Raw genomic sequence first — 21,150 nt, 5'->3', positions numbered from 1 at the left:
ATTATATGCTACCTGTTCAGCACTAAATTACAGACAGAGCACTGGGTCATTTGTCAATTGCTGTAGTGCAAACAATCCAGACCATAATGGAGAGTAAATTTGACATTTGCATTTACCACATGGAAGTTTGTATTTTTAAATATGGTAATATGTCAGTACAGCCTGTTTCCGGTGTCCCCAAGTGGCCAAAATGCAATTTTAAGGAATAATGTTTTTCACAGTTACGTAGCTCAGTGCCTCTTAATAAGGCCTATTCTCAGTTTTCTGCATATTTGACAGCTGAGCAGTTCTCAGGTTTCACTCACATTCATTGGTTGATGTAAGGGATGCTCTGTCAACATGAGGAATGTCTTGATTGCTACATTTCCCAACAGGGACGCATTCGTTCTGCCAAAAACACACCTGCATCAACAGATTTCTGAGAGACAGATCACCTCATCACGAGCATTAAGCACATCAGCAGTGACACAAAGCTGGCTGAAAAATCCAAGACAAATCTAGTTTTAGCAAATAGCTGCCACTCTTTTGTTGTTGCTGATTTTTTTAATATCCCACTGCTCTCACTCATAAATGTTCACACACTCCTTCACAAGACCTGTCCACTCCATATGCACCCTGCTTTCAGTTTCACTCACACAGGCCCTTCTGTGCCTATACTGTAATTGAAAATAATTGGGTGAAAGATGAGTGAGGTTAGAGGAGCAATGCGAGGGAGTAGAGAAATGCAAGAGGGAGCCTCAGAGAGGATGGGGGCTGACAGTTGGTGGTAAAGATGTGGTTGGAAAGGCGTTTGAGAGGGACCCTCTGAATGGAGATTTGCACGAAAATAGACTGCATGTGTTAGACCGCCCACTATGACACAGGGCTAGACTGTAACAGAAACAGCAGACATTAGAAACAACTCTCAGTTGTTCTTCCTCTGTTCTCCTCAGCTTTTCTCTCCCTTCTCATTCTTTTTACATCACCCCCTACCCTGTTTCCCCTCTTGCAGTCACCTAGCCATTTTCATCTCCTTATCTGCTGATCTTTCTGTTTATCCTGTTTGTGCGATTGTGTGTGTCTAAAACACTGTAAGAACAACTGAGCTTAGCCCAGTGCTTTTCCAAAATTGTGTTTGAACACATTTTAGTCATTAAATCCTCATTTTAGAGGAAAACACAATAGAGGGTGGACTCCTCTTCCAAGACCATGCAGTAGAAGTTTGGAGCTAAAAAAGCATTAGTAGAAATAACTACTTGTTTTGGTCACTTAGCATAAACAAGCTGTCAACACAGGGTTGATGTATATTTTTTAAATTTATCAGGTGAGGCTGTTGCATTTTTGTATCCGATATATAGAGGAACTTTAGCATCCATAAATGTTTCTTACCCTTGACAAATGTAATTGCAACATTCAGTCTCTGTTTTTTGCTTGTGTTCCATCTCCAGACAGGGATTTGTCTGAAATTCTAGTGGCTAAATGTTCCACCGTGTTCAGTTGCTGGCTTTGTCTTTGTCTGATGTTTGGCCATGATATGTACAGTGGATTTAGCAGAGCTTTTTCAGTGAAAACAGCTGCTTGCAAGTGAGAGTAAATCAAAATAGTAATCTGCCTGCCAGAAAACCAAAACAATGAGCACAACAATGCTGAAAAGCTCGGAATGTTTTGTGCCTTTCACTACCATAGTCATATGCCCATCAAAGCATAAACGTGTTTGGAGTAGACGCCAATAAAAATATCAAGCAGCTTTGCAACTCTCAATTTGTTTTATTTTGCCCAGTGCATTAAATGCTTTTCTCACATACTTTTATTTGAGGTTTTTTTTTTTTTTTTTTTTCAACTAAAGACAAATGGGTGCTGGGTGGCCACACAAGCACACACACTCACGCAGACCTCTGCTGTTCCCAGCCCAGCGTCTCTGTGAATGCGGACTGCAGAACAGAGATTGGCAGCGGTCTACAGAGCTACGGATGCTTATCAGAAAGGCTTATAAAATCCCCCCTGATGCTCCTGATATGGAAGACAATGGGTATGCGTGCATTGGGAGCTAACTTTAAAGCCTCATTGAAACCAAACTTCACTACTTTGCTTTTTAATGAGGTCAGAGTGGCCTGCTGGTTGTATTTCATCACTGAATACAGGGCGTGCAGTCATAATAAACTTCAGAAAGGTGAACCGTATCAGTCAGTGATCTTGTTTATCTGAACAAACATGCTGGACACACTCACTGGCTACAGCATTTCAATCACTAAACACGACATTCAGGGAATTACATTTAGCGAAGCCTCTATACTGGCATGATTTGACACCTCAAATACTATTTATCAAGTGCATTCCTCAGATAAATTCCCCTGTGTTCTATTTCTTTGTGTGATCCTGTCTTTGTATTGAACTTGAGGTTAATTGCCCTGGTAGGCCCAGCTGTGAGGCCACCCGAGTTGCAGGTGAGCTTTTAGCAAACACATGAGCCTTCCACATGGCTTTGTGCTGCTTCCAAACGATGTGCCTGAAATGAGACTGAATAACTCTCAAACAACAATGGAACTACAAGGCTCCTGGAGCTGACGTTATTTGTAGTTCCAGGGCAAAAACTGAATTAATAAAATAGAAAATAATAATAACCGCTATGTTTCTGTTGGCGTGGTCAAACACATTCTAAATAACAGAAAAGGGCTGGATTGAATCAAGGGCAAAGTTTTCAGTGGTGTTCGTTATTCAGAGGGTGTTTAGAGTTACCTTTGTGGAACGTGACATTGGGTTTAACCAGTATGTTGGTTTTGGGTGGAAGCAGAAGACAGTATATGTGGTTTGCTGAATGTCTGTAGCTCTGGTTTCATATTTAGATAACTGGGGTGGGGCCCCAAAGGGAGCACAAGGAGGTGCCCTTGCAGAATGAATATGATGGATGTCAACATGAGTTGTGACATCCAGGTTGACATTATTTTTTAGCAATCATAGCACCACCACGTTAAAAACTATTTCATGTAAAATATACAATTGCATATAATAATATACATTTATATACAATAGTAATAATTAGTCATATTATGCTATAGATGCACTATGTTATGATATATTACTGACATACACCTGCAGCCCATATAAAAACCTGGGCATGGTGACATATAGTTTAAAGTTAAATGTTGCACAGTGTTGTATTATGTATTATCAGTCAAAAACAGTAATTAGTGAATCATAAAAAATTACTTTTGTGCAGGATTGAATTTAAGCAGGTAGTTTCAAAATGTGCACCTTCAGCTTAAATTTGCATTCCCTATACAGTGTTATTGCCTTTTTCTCACGTTTTCTAAAACTTTGTATAAGCCTAAAATGAAAATAGAGAGTATATCTTTCAGTGCACTATAGACAGGTATAGACCTACATGCCATAAAAATCTTTCTTGAAATAGGATGTTGTAGGTTGGGTGCTTCATTTGTTTATATTTTTGTTTGCTTCCTGCTTGGTCGAAACTCGTTTGGGTACTTGCCGTTTAGGCAATGCTTGAAAGAATGCCAAAGCAGTACGCACCTCAGTTAGGGCCAGCCTCGGGGGCGTAGCTCTTAGTATCAGCAAGTGCAGAACTAGGAACACGCTTAGATAAGGAGGCGGAGTAGGGAATTCAAGGCACAAGTTTTCTGCAGTGGAGTCGAAGTTATCCATTTTTAAAACTAAACAAAAACAAATCTCTTTTTTTTCAACAGAGAAAAAGGGACTCCGGAGAGAGAGGAAGACTTAAAAAAGGTGAGCCAATTAAATGAGCATGAAAAGTGTAGTTTTTCGCATTTCTAACGACACTGAGCAACCTAGAGATGCTTGGTACCTGCAGTTTTCATGACGGAGCCTACTGCTCGGGTTACCTACTCCCATATTTTTAACACATAGGTCCTGTCATTACTAATACAAAGTCACTGATATTTTACCAAACAAGAATTTTTCAGTAGCGGTCTTTTTTTCTGTATCTCTCTATCTTCCCAGCGTGTCTGTGCACTGTTTATTTACCTCGCCATTCAAACACAATCAGGCTACTGTATATCAAACCAACATCTGATAAGAGACATTTGTTTCCACCCTGATTTAAATCGACAGACAACAATGACATTGTATGTTCACTCCGGGGTCTTTAGCTGGATTCGGTACTTGTGCGTAATTACGCGGAAACATGATGTGCTGTTCTAAAATTCTCAGCTTTCCATACCAAAGCCTGTACATAGCGATTGACGGGCGAAACTAATGACAGATATGCACTATTTTCATACCTGTCATTTGCACATAAAACTCTCCTTCAATCGATTTTATACTTATAAGAAAAGACGTTTTCAGCTAAATTGCAACTGCGGATGAAAAGATGCGGAACAGAAATACAGAGGGAGAGATGGGCTACGTGTTCTGTCTGTGTTATCTGATGGTGTAGGTGTTGAAAGGTTAATTAGCCTGAAGTCTGTGGGGCTACCTGGCACCTACCGGTTACTTTCCATATAATATAAAGGAATTAAGACAGTTGACCATTGTGAGGGATTATCTCAGCATAGAAAATCCTTCCATTAAAATGAATAGCATTCCCTGGTGTGACAAAATTATTGATAGTTAAATTGAATGTGAGGTATCTGGGATCTATCAGCGGTGGAAGTGGTAATTCCAGAGATATAAAATTAATCCAGTATTTGTAAGAACCCAGTGTTAGGACGTAAAGTAAAATTCCTCACTGGTCCGTGTTAGGCATGGGCTGTAACGACAAATCTGATGCAAAAAGCACATAAAAATAAGCAGATCGCAATAAAGCTGCTTTGCTCAATGAGTTGCAAAACTGCCTGTATATATAATCTTATTTTTTAGATTAATGCATGTAAACACCTGGTCAGGTGGAGCTTACTTTAACTCATTTGTATCCAAATGTTTTACTCTAAGAATTTTATATATTTCATTGGCTGATCATATTTTTTTTGTATACATATGACTAAAATCTACAAAGTAGTAACCATAATGCAGTTGTCTAATTTACAGCTGCACATATTAATATGGTCCAATTGTCTGTTCTTATACTTATTCTCACTTTGCTTTTTTCTTTCTTTAACCAATGTGGCTTTGTGCCAATTATCTTGTGTACAGCCCAAGTCTCCCACCCAGACAGATGTCTGTTGCGGTCACATTTCACTGCTTTCTGACGTGTTGTGTCACCCAGTGGTCGGTGACCCTTGTTTTAATCATAGCTGGAGCATTTTTTAGGTGTCAAACCTCCCGCTGATCTTTGCACACATTTCACTCCGTGGGCGTACAAGTCAGTCGGGGGCAGCAGCAGGGTTAAGCCACTCGTGTTCTGGTTTTGATCTATCACCTTTCACCTCTGATCTCTCACACTGTGGCAGGCTGGTAGTTAGAGGAGCTGAGAAAGACATCACAGCAAAAAAGTGTGAAGACAAGTTGCATCCGGCTAAGCAGGGCCGGACATTTAAGTAGCCCCAAACACAAAAGGTAACTGGCATGCCAAACATCTCTACCTCTGCCTCTGTGATCTGTGTGTATCGATCCAGCCACCTCAGTCTTAGTGTATATGTGCCCTGTATCTGAAACTCTGCGCATGTGTAAACGTGTTATTGGATTCAGATGTTGTAAAATGACGTAACTGAAGTTATGAGCAGAGTCTTCTTTGATCATTTAGGTGGTGACAGCTCCTCTCTCACCCTCTCCTTGCTTGTCTCAAGAGAATAAAAGAAGCATAGGATTTTTTTATTATTATTATAACAACCATGTTAAGGAAAAACATTCTTTAAAGTGGCATCAGGTTTCCCACCCTGACCAAAGCTTTATCTTGGAATGCCCGGAACGCTCCGGAAATACACCCTGTTTGTATTTCTTGATCCCACTTCCTTATGTCTAATCTGCACTCGGCACTAGTGGAGCTAATGTAAACATTTATTGTACTGCCCCCTGACCACACATCAATCATAGAAAACTCCTAAGTTTGTGATAGGACCACAGACAGCCACTATCTCATGAAAGCAGTATTTTGACAAGTTAACCACATTAAAATTCTTCAGGATCTGGTGGCATGCCACAACTGCCTTTTTATTAGCTCATGTAGTTGGAGTCCACATTTTTAAAATAAACTATGCTTTATGCAACACAAAATTGCTTTTTAAATATGGCACCGAAAGGTTAACTGAAAACAGTGGCAGCATTCAGGTGCTGGAGCTTTATCCGCTTAAATGTGCGTTCAGAGAAATGATGAGTGAATGTCTTGTTTTTACAGGATTTGTCGCAGTCAGAGGTGGTGTGTGTTACCTCCCAGTGGTCTGTGGATCTTTCACGGCGCTGAAAAATGAGTCTGAGCACCAGTGAGCTGGAGGACCTGTGGGAGTCTTTCGGGGAATTTAACTTCTCTGAAACATTTAGTAACATATCGAGTGTGGATGCAGTGGTCTGTGCCACGGCATTTAACCGCAACGCTCTGCTCTACTCCATGTGTGTCCTCTACACTTTTATCTTTGTCATCGGTCTGGCTGCTAATGCTCTGGTTCTCTGGGTCAACATCCGTGCACAAAGAGACTCCACCCCTCGCCATGAGACGCACATGTACATTGCCCATCTGGCAGTTGCAGATCTGTGTGTGTGTGCCACTCTGCCCGTGTGGGTGAGCTCGCTGGCCCAACATGGCCACTGGCCCTTTGGGGAGGTGGCATGTAAACTTACACACCTGTTGTTCTCCGTCAACCTCTTCAGCAGCATCTTCTTCCTGGCCTGCATGAGCGTGGACCGCTACCTGAGTGTGAAACTGCATGGGGACAGTGAGGGAGGCAGGCGCAGGAAGCTGATCCGCCGTGCTGCATGTGTAGGAGTGTGGCTTCTGGCTCTGGTGGCCTCCTTGCCGGACACCTACTTCCTGCGTGCTGTGAAGTCAACACATGGGGACTCCATGCTGTGCAGGCCTGTGTACCCAGAGGAGAACCCCAGGGAGTGGATGGTTGGAGTGCAGCTAAGCTTCATCCTGCTGGGTTTTGTTCTCCCCTTCCCTGTCATTGCAGTTTTTTATGCCCTGCTAGCCAGAGCATTCACCCGCTCCTCCTCTTCTTCACTGTCTTCCACAGTAGAGCAGGAGGGTCGTGTGAGCCGCAGGGTGATCCTGGCTTATATTGTGGTGTTTTTGGGCTGCTGGGGGCCCTACCATGGCGTCCTCCTGGCTGATGCCTTGTCACAGCTGGGTCTGGTGCCTCTGACCTGTGGCCTGGAGAACATAATCTACGTGGCCTTACACCTCACGCAGTGTCTGTCTTTGCTTCACTGCTGTTTCAACCCCATCCTTTACAACTTCATCAACAGAAACTACCGCTATGATCTCATGAAGGCCTTCATCTTTAAATACTCCACGAGGACGGGCTTGGCGCGCCTCATTGACACTTCCAACATGACTGAGACTGAGTACTCTGCTGTAGCTATAGACAATCCACCACAGATCTGACACCCACAAAACCCAATGAGCATTTCTTCAACACTGTTTCTATATTCAAATGACTATAATGCATTTAAACCTTATGCTAAAATAGCTGTTCACTGTTAGCATTATGTTTGACAATGGATGATAGTGAAAGAAAAAGTCAATCCAACATCTTTCTTTGCGGAATGATGTAGGAAAGTCTGGAGACAGAGTAAAATCAACTTTGCTGAACTGATTAAAAGCACTTAGTTTTATTAACAGCTGATACTAAAATCCAGTAAATATTGTCACTGATCTTTAAAACCAAAATAGTGACCATAAATGTGTAAATCATCGTCTTTAATGTGTATGTAGGATTGTATTATGTGTGTGAGTTTGTGTGTGGTGTGTATAATCTGTCGGGCATTGAATATCTATAGTATTAGCAGAGCAATATTGTTAAGCCCTTTTTTATTAAGTTGTATTTATATACTTTTTATTTTTTTTATTTTTTTTACATTTCTGCCTCTTTCAGATTGTAAAGTCTTCAAGCACTGATGTCTGCTTAGTGCTCCACTTCATACAATGCTGCCTCATCATTTTAGTCGAGCCACTGACCAGCTCAGTGTTGTTGTCCTGCTGCTTCATCATTAATCAAAACCTCATGTCACATCAGCTGATTCAGATTCATGAAACTAAGGCCGGTAAATGTGTTGAAAGAAAACACATTTTGTTAAGAGTTTTTGGAAGTACACGTTGTTATATAAAAATATTATGAAGCTACAGCCAGCAGCATGTTATCTTAGCTTAGCATGAAGATTTGGATGGAAAAAAGTCCATCTACCAACACATCAGATTCACGTCTTTTATCTTGTGCTTCTTCTTAGTACAAAAAAGGCAAATATAAACAGTTGTGGTTTTATGGAAGTCATTCTTGGCTGGGTGGAGTGGTGTACTCTTGTGTTCTCAAGAAGTTAGTGAGACTGCAAGATGTCCTTTTTTGTTGCTGATAATTGAGTTGTAAGAGTGTTAAGGTTGAAATGATGACAGTGCCACTGACCTTCTCATTTAAGAGTAGTAGGTATATTTCCCAAAATGTCAAACTGTTCTTTTAACAAAATGATTTACATCACCCACGCTGCAGATGATTAACTTCGCAGTTTTGTGTTGGTTCTTCCAACTCGACCACTGAGCAAATTCATCTAGTTCCCATATCTTCTGAAATGTTCAGTATTATCTAATATACAGTGTTGTCTGTTTTCCATCCTGCTGCTCTAGCACACAGGCCACAGATGGCAAAAACTTTTATGACCAAATCAGAGGAATGAATAGCTTTACTCCTCTAATGTAAACAGCAGCTGTGCTAATAAACAAAGTGTTTATTAGGGATCAAGTACCAAAAACAACACTGCATTACTATAGTGTTTGCTTATCCATGTGCCACAGCTCAACACCAACAGATGACGTGTGTCATAAACATTGACCTATACAGTTTACTCACTGTACGGTATGTTGTAGGAAACAACATATTCTTTAGAAATGACATACGGCACATTGTGTCATGTGATTGGTTACACATGGGTGCTTTTACACTGAAAAGATTTCTTGTTGCGATTACAGAAGACTAGTGACACAGACATATGTCAGCAAGAACAGAGGCATTCCTTTGGTGTTGTAATGTGTAACATGTGTTTTGTTATAGATTAAAATGCAAGAAAACATTTGGCTCAGTGATTTCTTTGGTTCCTGTCAAAATAATCACACAACTTAATGTTCTCCATGCCTTAGCATTCCTGAAATACTTAATGGAGTACGAAGCTTGGATAGAATGAGTTTTAGAAAAGCTTTTATTGCTGCGTTCTGAGGCATTGAATTCATACACAGCAAACAAACCCATCAAGAATTTGCTATAAACAGCATTACTTCTGTTTGATTTGTGCACTTCTCTCAGTTACATTTAAAGAAAATTTAAAATGGCAATACATTTGAATTTTTTAGACTTTTTTAATTAGACAGCAAAAGAAGAAGGTGTTACTTTAAAGAAATGGTCTCATGTTTTTTTTTTAACCATCAGGGTTAGGTAAGAGGAGATTTGATGCAAAAAAAAATGCAACTAGATTAGAAATGTAATCAACAGCATTAATTACTCTCAACTACTGAGATGGATATGCAGGTGCATGGGAACATATGTGTGGCATTGCTTCCCCCACCGTGCTCTAGCAGAATTTCAACATGGGGAGGATAATACATCACTGTCTTTAAACCTTTTACCCCGGTACTTGACCTAATATCATGTGAGAGGGACAATGCCCTGCCAACGTTATCCTCAGGGTCCGGAACAAACCTCCAGCCTGCCTTCTTGCAACCAGCTGCCACTTGAGAGTGCTTCAGTATCTTCCACAGTGTTTACCAACAGGATGGCTGTTTTTGCCAAGGACCAATCCAATCAGTAGTATATAAACTAATTTTTAAGAGACAGGGCTGCCAAGAGAGAGCTGCCTGCTAAGGTCAAATATCTTTCTTGCTGGAGGAGTTTTGATGTAGCTCTTTCAGTTTTCCCTCCTATCCTGAGGAAACTGAACAAAGATATTTTACTGTAGAATCACTGTCAACAATAACTCAGACTGGCTCCAATACATTCTTCATTTTTTTCTTATTTATATGCCACTTTTATCTAACATTGGAAAATAATTTTGGCTATACACATGCATTGTTCCTCTGTTTGTAGCTTTTCTTATGCCTATCAGTTTTGCCCTTGAGATAGTACAATACAATCTTACAAGATGAAAGCAAGGGTCACCTCAACCACCAACGCAAGCAGGCCAGGGTGAAGTAGGTTACTCAGATGTGGAAGCTGTGCAGAGATATCTCAAGGTCAAACCAAGTGAATGCTAAAGATCTCCTCCCAGCCTCCTTCCTCCCTGTGACCCTGCATTAATCTTGTGCTCTCCTTTCTTGCATGAATGATTTGACCATAAGACCTACTCATCTGACCTGAATCCTGTCAGTACCTTTGTGATGTTGTGGCCTAGTGATGGCTTTCCCCAGGTCAGTAAATAAGTGTTGACTAACCCACTAAACTATTAACCAATGAATCAAATGGCCAAAAACAAATCATCACCTAGTGAACTTGGGACCTTTGTGGCCCCCAAGAGTCTAAGGTGCTCGAGGCCACTGCTTGCTTTTCCCAATTTATAGTTCAGCCTTAACATATATACAACATTACTTTAATTTTTCTCTTCGTGCTCCAGGCATTTTTGTGTGTTAAAAAAGCAATATTGATCTACGTAGTTGCCTCTGGGTTTGCTGTCAAGTAAGTCTTTACTGAAATGTCACATACACACACAAAAATTCACATTTATACAGCTGTCTTTGATATGTCTTTCACTCATTGATATAATACATTCATTAGCTCATTAACATAATCTTGACCTTGACAAGAAAAATGCCTAACTCCAAACATTACCCTAACCCTATCTAAATCTAACCTGAACCCTAAAACCACGTCTTAACCCTCAAGTGGGCCTTTGAAGGTGTATGAGTAAGTGAGAACGAGTGTACTCTCTTTCCCAAAATGTCCTCACTACCTGGGTCTACTACTCAAACTGGTCCACAGTATGTACAGTCACGCAAGTAGACACACACACTAACCGGAGCAAAAAAAAAAAGAGCCTACTTTAAAAGAGAGATTTACATCTAAATTTGTGCAATCCCAAAAAGTCTGTTCAATAACAGGATAATGAAATCCCCTGAAGTCTTAATGGCTGGTTTATACATGAGTTACAGTACATTCTTAAAGGCTATTCTGTTACGGTTTGATTTAATACAGTAGGTAATGGGCAAGAGCTGCGGTCTGCTAAGGGAGCATTGCTTTAGAGCACGATAAAGTCTATACCTTATGGTGAGGAGAGATAACATTAATGAATGATGTACCAGAGAGGAGGAGCAGACTCGGAGAATAACTTAGATCAAATAGATATTTTAAGATGTTCTCTGGGGGAGAACATTTTGCAAATATACTGAGCACGCTTATATTGCATAGTAGGAGATATTCACACAGAAACTACATGCCTTTGTTGTTGTAAGTCTCGCTTAAAATATTTCTGGCTGAGCATTTAGAATCAGTTCAATTTCAAATCAAGTCTGTGTTTGCTTCTTTCTGTCTGGCAGGAATTCCAAATAGGGACAGGAAATAAAGGATGCTGGAATATTAATGTGGTCAAAGCAGAAAGTAGCAGTTTCTTGTGCTGAAAGGGAGTTTTTGGTGTGAACATTAAGTAAGTCAGAGGACTCCTGCAGCTGAGAGCTCCGAAAGGGATCCAGTATTATTTTAAAGGGTTGGTTCAACCAAATTTCTAAAAGTCCATATTGTCCCACTTAGATTTTTATTTGTCCAGATTTTGAGAAGTCTGTACTTTGGAGACATGTCTCTGGCCCACCTGATAAATGAAAGGGAAATATTTACTCTGCTATAATTTAATTTGCCTTAATGTTAGTGTGAGAGAATCAAAACAGTGAAGGTGAAGGCTGTAAAACCAAAACAGCTGAATAATACTCAACACTGGAGCCATAGACCTGGCTTGAGTTGAATGATAATTCTCTAACTCGGTGTGACCCCTGACACATTACACATTTTTTATACAATAGAATATTGATTGCTGCAGATAAGAGCAGTATGTCTTTTAAACAGCGATTCCATAAAGGAATCAGCTAAAAACCAAAAATGAACAGCTCTCTGGTTCCTAAAGGCCCAGATAGACAGATTGCTTGGCTAAAATATGAGTCTGAGTTGATTGCCCTGGACTGGACCTCTTACTCTTATTTATGGCTCAAACATAGCTTAGACACAGACATAAGCTTCATATACACCCTGAATAATGGCTTGTGATATCATCTCCTTTTGCCTACCAGCTCATGCCGGACAGTGTTCACCCCCCTCTTAAACCCATGGCTTATTGTTAATGTGAAAGCGCAAATCTCTTCCAGGTCCACAAATGTAACTGTATAGGCAGCATACATATATGACCGTGAAGCCTTGATATTTGGGGGATGGGTTGATTTATGCTGCACTCTGTGCTCAAGCTACACAGTCAGTGTTCAGGCATCACCTCATTCATCCAACGAACCACTGGTTTCAAGAGCTTTGCCTGATGTGGAGCTTTAAGTTCACCCTCCACTCCATCAGCTCAGCAGCAGGCTCGTGTCACGGCCGATGATGAAACTTCAGGCTCATCTCAGAGAGGAAAAAGCAGCTGCTTTACAGCTTATGGATACACACAAATCCATACACCCCATTTGCCTAAGTTATTTTATGCATGTTTGAGCACAGAGTAATGTGTCAGAGTCAGAAGGAAGTTCATGAAAGTGTGAAAGTGTCACGTTGTTTACTTAACTAATATATCTTCTCTAAGTGTTTTATGTTTCCAGTGTGTAGCTAATGAAAACTGACTATAAGACATGACATAATAATACAAAGAACCTACATTCAAGGATCTATAATATGCTAAGCTCAAAAATCTTGCTTGTGTGCACAGTCTGGTTATGTGTTGTGTTTATCATAGAGTTGACTCCATTAAATTACGCCCTTCTCCTTGATGGATAATGAATGGCCTACCCTCAACACAGCAAGACTCATTGCAGGTGATTATAGCTTATTTTAACTGACAGCTAAAATAAAAAGCAGGATTTACTGTGACATAAAAAATACAAATTTTTGGTTGCGTGCACTGTTTTGTCTGTGATCATGTTTGAACAGACAAATGTCCTTCTTAGGTTCCTGTCTGGGGTCAGATTCTGGCATTCCACTGGAAAAACAAGGCTGTTTATTCAGACAAAGCAGGGCGTCTCAGTTAAGTCAACATGACATCACTGTGCCAGAACCCAGTTTAATAAGCTTCATAAACTTGCACTTGCCTCCACTTACTTTCTAATTTGGAAGCCATGCCTAGTTCGTTAAATTCTTCCTGAAAATATAGGCTTTGTGAGACTTATGGCTGTTTTTAACATAAATCTCTACAAAATGTTATTCTTTTCATGAACAAAGCAGAGTCTTACTAATATTAATTAGGTTATACTGACTTTGAGTATACAACACTAAGGTCTATGTCATTTTTTTCTGCAACACTGGAGACTGTAATTCTACAACAAAGATAAAAACCTGGAAATCCCCAGAACTAGAAATACCAGGTTTTTGCCTTCATAAATGAATGTGGTGCATACAATAGCAATTCTGTTTTTCTGCATTCTAACATTTCTAAGCCAAAATGAAACACTATTTGAACACATGCCATTGCCCACTCATGTACCACAGAGCACAAAACAACTGTGTGCTGCCAAAGATGTAATTCAACATATTTCAGTTTTAAATGTCATCATAACACATCATTTCTTCAACATATTCTTTGTAAAACAATATTCCCAAGTCATCCAAATAAAGAATAAGAGATGGTATAAATTTATAATTGCAATTTGACTGTGTTGGCTTATTATCTACTGTCTACCTGCTGATTCATGGTGGTGAGAATGTACATTCTTCATATATTCAGCACTGGGAGAGCAAACATCAGATATAAAGCCTGGTCTCTCTCATTTTCCCCTAACCTTAATTAAAAGCTGCATAAACATGCAGAAACCATAAAAATCTGAATCATGCTTTAGTTGCTAAGAGTGGATATCACATCTCATGAGCACATTTCACGGAAAACTAATAAACTATTTTATGCTGCACTTGTGGTTATATTGCATTACTTCATCTTTATCCATCAGCAATTCACATTGTTCATCACAGATGCTCCATTGTATATACAGAGGGTTAGTTCAACAATTCTTGTCACTGATGATGTGTCAGTGTTTATGTCTGTCTGTCATGCAAGTAAAAGAAAAACATCTCTGTGTTTTTCCCTCTCTTTGCTCTTTCTTTTTTCTGGATAGCAGGACAGAGAGACTCAGCATGGTATCCATTTACAGGGAGTTTCTCTCACCGTTAATGACACACACTCGCACACACCCACACACAATTCACACCCTGAGGTGAGAATGAATGTCGGTATGTCATTCAGCAAACACCTTGAAGTGTCTTGGCTGAAGAAAGAGGTACTCGTTGTGCTTGTTGCTACTCCCTCCACAGGAGTGAAACTTCAACTGTGTCTTTGGAACTCAGTCAATTCTCCATCCATTATGTTGTTTTGGGTGCAGGTTGATTCTAGCTCAAGCAACCTGCGATGCATGCCATGCACCCTGCTGCGAAATGAGCGGGATGAACTACATTTGACTCTTTTCAAGAAAGCCCAACTCTGATTCTGAAACAGAAACTTCCGTGTCTCACTGTGGCTGAGGTTTGCTGCAGTTGGCTTTGTTACAATAACCTCTAAAGTTGATTGCTGTTTCTGTAATCCTTCTATGTGGATAAAAAAAAGAGAGCGTTTCCTCGTCACTGTTTTCCTAAGCTTGCTTTCACAGGGCCCAGTAAACTTTTGTGTGGCTTGACAAATGAGTTTGTAAAACAGCTCCTGAGAAATAAAACAAAATCACAGCGAGATGAATGGGAGAGGAAGTCATAGTTTCCGGGTGGGGTTGTGGGTGGTTTAGGGTGGGGAAGCTGAGCGCTGACACGCCTAATGTCTGTGCGTGTGACACCAAATCTCAGCATTCACAATTGACCACATGGAAACAAGTAACGGATTATGTTCCCCCTTTAGGTTTGAGTTATGAATAGAAATTTTTCAGCAGCTCAACTCAGGTTTTGCCTTTTTCTGTCCCCTTGTCACCCTTGTGCTGGTTTTGAGTCACCCCCATGTATCAATTACTGGGTTTATTTGCTTCATTGTTGTCACAGCTGCAGCTATTTCATTGTTCCAAAACAAAGATTTTGAAACAGAGAGCTGTAATAGAACCATAGCTAATGTTGCCAATTAGCATCACCTAGTAACGCTATAGATGGCTATTTATTTAAAATGTGGCAGAGACGTTATATCCCAGGCTGAATCCTTGAAAGGTACTTTCATTGGAGTGTGTGTGTTCATTTTCACTTTGTTCCTGAACTAATGTTCAACAAATTTAAGTTTTTTTTTTTTCTTTCTAGCTGAAGGAGAAGAGAAAATCTCTGACATTACACATGCCACACTGGATAAAGATGTATTCAACATGAAGAAACAACGCTGCTGGCAGAGTTTCTTTTGTGACATTTCATCTCATTGAATCAAAATGTATGGCCTTGATCATTTGTAGCACTGTCTAATTAAGTTACCATAGTAACACGAAACATCAAAGGACCAAAATTTGGGGCTTCGAGGCACAAAATGCCAGAATGGTGACAGGAAAGATGGAGGGAATGAGAAATAGACGGAATGTACAGCTTTTGTGTTTGATTTTATAATTTGACTGGAAACTCCCTTAATGGAAATGAAAACCCTTTTGAAAAAAAAAATGAAGAAAAGAAAAAAGATGAAAGGAAGGAAAATTATTGAGGAACATAATGTATTTTGGTGGGCTTTCATTTTGAGGTCTTTGGATTTGCTTTGCACAGACATGACACATGACACAGTGGACTTTGTGTGATATGTAAACATGTGAATAAAGATTTGATTTCAAACTGAACCTCACATTAAAACTTAAATAAAGCTGCAAAGTTAGACACTTCACCTTACCTATTTACTTAGCCATGCTACTGTGATTACAAGTTCTGTTGGTCAGTAGACCACTTTGGTTTTGACTGAAATACTGGGTGGAATAAATTTTCTTCATAGTTTCCCAAAATAATGAAAGCATTTTGGTGATCTAGTTGCTAATAGCACTAAAATGAGATTGATGTTTGTGACAACTTCTAGGATGAATTTTTGTGAAATTTGCTACACATGTTCTTGTTAATGTTAGGATAAACTGGAATAAATTTACTGATTGGCACCAAAAAGTTTGTCTAATACTTTAACTCATAACCAAAACGTAATAGTAAAAAACAACTTGCAATGTAAAGAGTTATCCAATAGTTTTCAGGAGAAACAGAAGCTCAGATGAAGCGGACTACACAGTAGAAAAGGAATCTTAGTAAAACAATGACGAAGACAAGATGTAGCCTATGCTATAGCATGTGATGTGTAAAACAATAAACGTGCTGTTTTACTTCATGCAGAAATAATCTGAACAGATACTGGTTTTACCAGTGATCACTTTTGACTTTCCGTGCATTTCAACAGATGAAGAGTTTCTGAGTTTTAAGACTGCTCTGTAAACTCATGACTGGCTGTGGTTTGGATTGATGGCTGAACATTTTCATTGAGGTCAGTATGTCAGAAGTAAAAGCTGCGGCCCACACTGGGGTTTCCATTCTGCCCTTCCACTTGGTATATGGTTTGTAATTCTATATGAGTAGTGGGGGGAGTTGAACAAACACAAGTTTGAGGGAGGAGGTGTGTGTAGGTGTGTGTTTCACTGCTTTCTGCTACAGTATTAAATAGCTTTCATTCACATTCCTGCCACCATGTAATCAATAATGCTAGAATAACACCTGAAATACAGCAGCCATCAGTAAGCTGTCACTCATTCACACTTATTTAAACTTATCCACATATACACACAAACTCAAACGCATCCATCATCCATAACTGATTTCTAGCTGCTTGACAGCAGTCTCACAAACACACTCCAGCACCAGAGCTTCTAGGCATCATCCATCACCTCAGCCCACCAGAGGGGGTCCATGGCTAGAACACACAGGCAGTGAACCTGATCCACACTAGACCACAAGCTGGACATGCACAGACCTATCTCTAGGGGTGAACAGGCACAAACACCTACAGACACACACAGGTGCCCTTTTTCATTGCTCCAAGCTTTAAAAATATCCCACAGCTACACACTGTAATTATTTTCACTCTTTAATCCACATTTTTAATTAAATCCTCATATATTTTTCCACTACTTTCAACATGTTCTCACCAGATTGTTCCCCACCTCCTGCTTCTCCTGCTATGCGGATTATGTTTGCAGGATGGCGTATAAATAGTGCTGAGTAGGTGGCCTTGCAACAGCAACACGGATATCCAGATATCAAAGGCCCAGTCCCTTTCTTTCAAATTCTACACACATTAATCAGGACTTGTGCTTTGCAGATGTGTCTGAGCACATGTGTGCTCTGTTTTCTGCATGTGTGTGGCTTTAAGTGTGCAGTATACACCGCTGTGAGCTAGTCTTGAGATGTGTGCACATGTCAGGCCACCTGAGAACATTTGGTTGCATAGTTTACACTCTCTGACAAAGGCAGGTTGAAGCTTAACGTAGGCTTGGAAATGTTTAAACAAATAGATCAATCAAAAGTTAAGCTTTCATTCAACAGTACCAGCCAACAAAGTTGAAGCTGTTCATGACATAGACCAAGGTCCTGAGTAACATTATCAGCTCTGCTCTTCCATTAGCATCAGTCATAGGACCTTTGGTGTACTTTGGTGTACAGTTAAGTCCCTGTTTCCTGATCCTATTTCATGACCTGCGTCTGGTTAACTGGAGCATGGAGATGTACCAATTGTGTGAGAAATAGTTGAACTTATTACACATATTATTATTGCTTTTTACAACCTTGTTCTGTCTCACCTCCAGGGCTTGTACAATGCTCTCACATTTGGTGTAAAATGATCGACGGGGGGTATGCTCTTTTATCTGAATGCATGTCTGTTGAAATGTTAGCATGATGAAGGTGAGATGAAGAGGTTGACAGTTTGGGTTCAGGAAATAAGGCACTGCTGTGGTAACATTGGTCTTCAGCATTACCTCACTGCTTACAGGAAGCCAGCAGGATCCTGACATCACTGCCATGTTGTTCTGCTTTAAGAAAAGCTCCTCCTCTGAGCAGAGAGTTCATCAGGAATTCAGAGTATTGTGATTCTACAAATAATGACTAATCACATAAACCTCACACTTTGCGGTCTGTAAACTTTTCTTCAGTTACACTATGTTTTGTGATTTAGCGTCTGTCTTGTCCTCTAGCACGACTCAGAACCAAGCCATGTTTTAAATGTCTTAACTCGAACGCTGTGGAGATGAAAGTGGTGTCACAGAGGGGTGATAGGGTGTCGCTCCGCTGGGACACGATACTGACTTATAAAAAAAAAGAAAGAGGCGCAGTTGTGAAAATAATCCACATCAGCCGCTGGCTCAAGATAAAGTCAAAACTTTCAAAGTAAGAATACATCAGTCCAAAGGGATTTATAACACTGCTGCACAGATTCTTTTTTATGGGAACTGTTGATTTGTGACGTCTGGCAGAACCTGGCTGGCTTGAGATCTGTAAGTCTACAATAGGAAATATTTGGCAAGTTGGTTAAAGTGGAAACAAGCTTAAAAAACAACATTGATATTTATTTAGGTGTGTGTCTTTTTAGTGTTTATGTTGGCAACCAGTCGCTTATTTAGTTAGCATTCATTCAGAGTCATGTTTCTAATCAGATTATAAAAGCATGTTCAATATTCACTTACCTTCAAGCTCTGTATTATTATCTCTTACCTTGTTAGCAAACATATGCACACACACATCTAGCAGATACTGTATAAAGCAAGTGAATTAACACTGACTTCAGTCAGATAAAATAGGTCCAAATCCCACTCTCCTTTTAGAGCCAAACAATACACTATTAGTAGTAAAACAACAGCAGTAATCTCACATTACACATAGTAGTTTGAACCTTTGTTATTTTTAAAAGAATTATTACAGATTTAAAGAGTGAAGAATCATTTCATTTCGTTATCAAATGATCCCATTTGTCTTTTCCAAGTAGTGTAATCCTGTCCAGCAAAGAGATCAGGAAAGCTGCAGGCCATTAGGGAAACTCTCCCAGCATCAGCTATAACCTGCAAAAACATCTGGACATGGTCTCTACCACCAGTTCACAGGAATGACACAGAATGAAAACCAAGAGGTCCACCCCTGCAAACTATGCCTCCATTCTCCTGAGCTTTGCCATCACCGAACATGTCAAGCCCTTACATAAGAATCACACAACGTTATGTGATATTGATTATAGTCCACATTTAGCCATAAATCACATGCGGAAGTTAGAGACAGAATGATGAAAATTGGCCCCTGGTGGCAGTGATCTGTTCTTTCCTTAGAACAAAAAAAATAAAATAATCCAGCACAGAACAAGGAGACATTGCCAGGGCAATGACATGAATCAGTCCTTGTTTTTGTATCATTTGAAGAAGTTATTCACAGGTTTCACTTGTGCATTGTCTGCAAGAAAAGAGATACTCCCGCTGGTCACCATCATAATCACCCACAGTTATCATAATCCTTGATGTATTTATGGTTTTTGCTCAACATTATATTCTGTCTTTGTATTACACAAAGGATTCAGATGTGAGCACACACTGAGAAACAAACCCTCACTGACAAACATGCATTCAGGAACCTGTCCAAAATATGGAAAAATAGTTTAGATTGAGATGCTTTGAATCTCAAAGTGTTGCCAAATCTTTACCCAGAGCAAGTCCAGTGCAACACCGTGGACAATAAAGATGCCAGATTCCAGATTTGGTGAGGTTGAACTTTCCCTCACCTCCAGAGGTAGGGCAGGGACACAGTAGAAAAAACATAGAGCGGACCAGGGGAAATTCCTGCCAGGGATCCATGAGTGTCTTAATACCACAGGAATGCACCAGTGAAATTTACATGACTGCCATGACATCTACAGATATGCAGCAAAATAAACCCAGATCATCCCAAGCAACAGTGTGGTTGTTACTGTTTGTTCTTATTTGTTAGTGAAAAGCTGCAGATATATCAGCACATTGTGTTTGTTTTCATCTTTATCATGCTGTTATATAAAGACTCAATTTGTAAGTATGTGGTTGGTTTAGAATAGCTAATCAAGTTTTTAAGGAATAATCTCAGAATGTGTGTGGTCTTGTATTTTGTTGACGTACATAGAAACATCAAAATACAATAAAAATGATATCAATCTTCTCATCTAATTCCATCTAATCCATCAAAGACAGCAAACAAGCACTTTTCCAAAAACAAATGAGTATTTCTTTAGATATGAAAAGTCCTCCCTTAAGATTTCTAATTTCAGTTCAAACAAGGATAACATGACAGCATCAAATTTGAAGTTCTATATCCATATCTATTTGAGGTTCTGTGCAGCTCACAATTTAAACATTGCTTACAAAAACAACTGTACTAGAAGTATGCAAAAAGGAAATAGAAGCTTAAAGTAACTCATGTTTTTCATGTAATAAAATGAGTTGCCCACAGGACTGGTTGTTTTACTCAAGGCAATCCACCCTGATGTACCAATAACAGCTTTCATTCTTACATAACCCAATGAGGGAACACCCTGTCACAGCCTGAAAAACAACATTGATTTGTTATATTGCTGAACATTTCTGGGTGGATCTCCTCTAAAACTGCCAGGGTTTCCATTTGTCTCACAGACAGTTTGTGCATTAGAAGGAAAAAGATGTGTCAAAGCTTTTGTGGATTTATGGAACTCTGTATCGTGCTGTCAAGGCTGTTGATGTAGGATCTACTGGCAGAGATCCCACTGATCCTTGCTCCTCAATTGTGATCCACATTTTTTCCACTCTGTTCTTCTCTCTCATTGTCATGGGATGCTTCCTGACAAAAAAGATAAAAGACAAGTCCCTTCCTCTATGGAGCTGTTCTCCAGTGCTCTTCATTCAGGCTTCAGGAAACTAACAGAGGCCAGGTTAAATGCCTTATTAGTCACTGAAATCCATTAAACTCTTTTACTTTCTTTGTCATGGATTACACT

The 21,150-nt window shown here is 39.8% G+C and overlaps 1 protein-coding gene and 1 long non-coding RNA gene across 4 annotated transcripts; both read left to right on the top strand.

Moving 5' to 3' along the window:
* The first annotated feature begins 3,564 nt into the window (after positions 1–3,564).
* On the top strand, positions 3,565–9,108 carry ackr3a (atypical chemokine receptor 3a). The gene is made up of 2 exons (XM_026294839.1): positions 3,565–3,720; positions 6,227–9,108. Exon 2 carries the CDS (start codon positions 6,296–6,298, stop codon positions 7,430–7,432), a length of 1,137 nt encoding a protein of 378 aa, XP_026150624.1. The 5' UTR covers positions 3,565–3,720; positions 6,227–6,295; the 3' UTR covers positions 7,433–9,108.
* A 7,314-nt stretch (positions 9,109–16,422) lies between these two features.
* On the top strand, positions 16,423–20,632 carry LOC113123074 (uncharacterized). Of its 3 annotated transcripts, none has more exons than XR_003294930.1 (3): positions 16,423–16,662; positions 18,163–18,302; positions 19,150–20,632. It is a non-coding gene; the product is annotated as an uncharacterized LOC113123074 (long non-coding RNA). The 3 variants fall into 3 exon arrangements; XR_003294931.1 differs by lacking the exon at positions 16,423–16,662 and adding an exon at positions 18,020–18,074; XR_003294929.1 differs by lacking the exon at positions 18,163–18,302.
* The last annotated feature ends 518 nt before the right edge of the window (positions 20,633–21,150 follow it).

The sequence above is a fragment of the Mastacembelus armatus genome, chromosome 21 (genome assembly GCF_900324485.2).
Source record: "Mastacembelus armatus chromosome 21, fMasArm1.2, whole genome shotgun sequence".
NCBI classification, from domain to species: Eukaryota; Metazoa; Chordata; class Actinopteri; order Synbranchiformes; family Mastacembelidae; genus Mastacembelus; species Mastacembelus armatus.
The sequence above is the reverse complement of the archived record's forward strand: the minus strand, read 5'-3'. Positions and strand labels throughout refer to the sequence as shown.

Bases quoted from the DNA above. Each gene is read 5' to 3' on its own strand.
- ackr3a (XM_026294839.1), top strand. From the start codon at position 6,296: ATGAGTCTGAGCACCAGTGAGCTGGAGGACCTGTGGGAGTCTTTCGGG.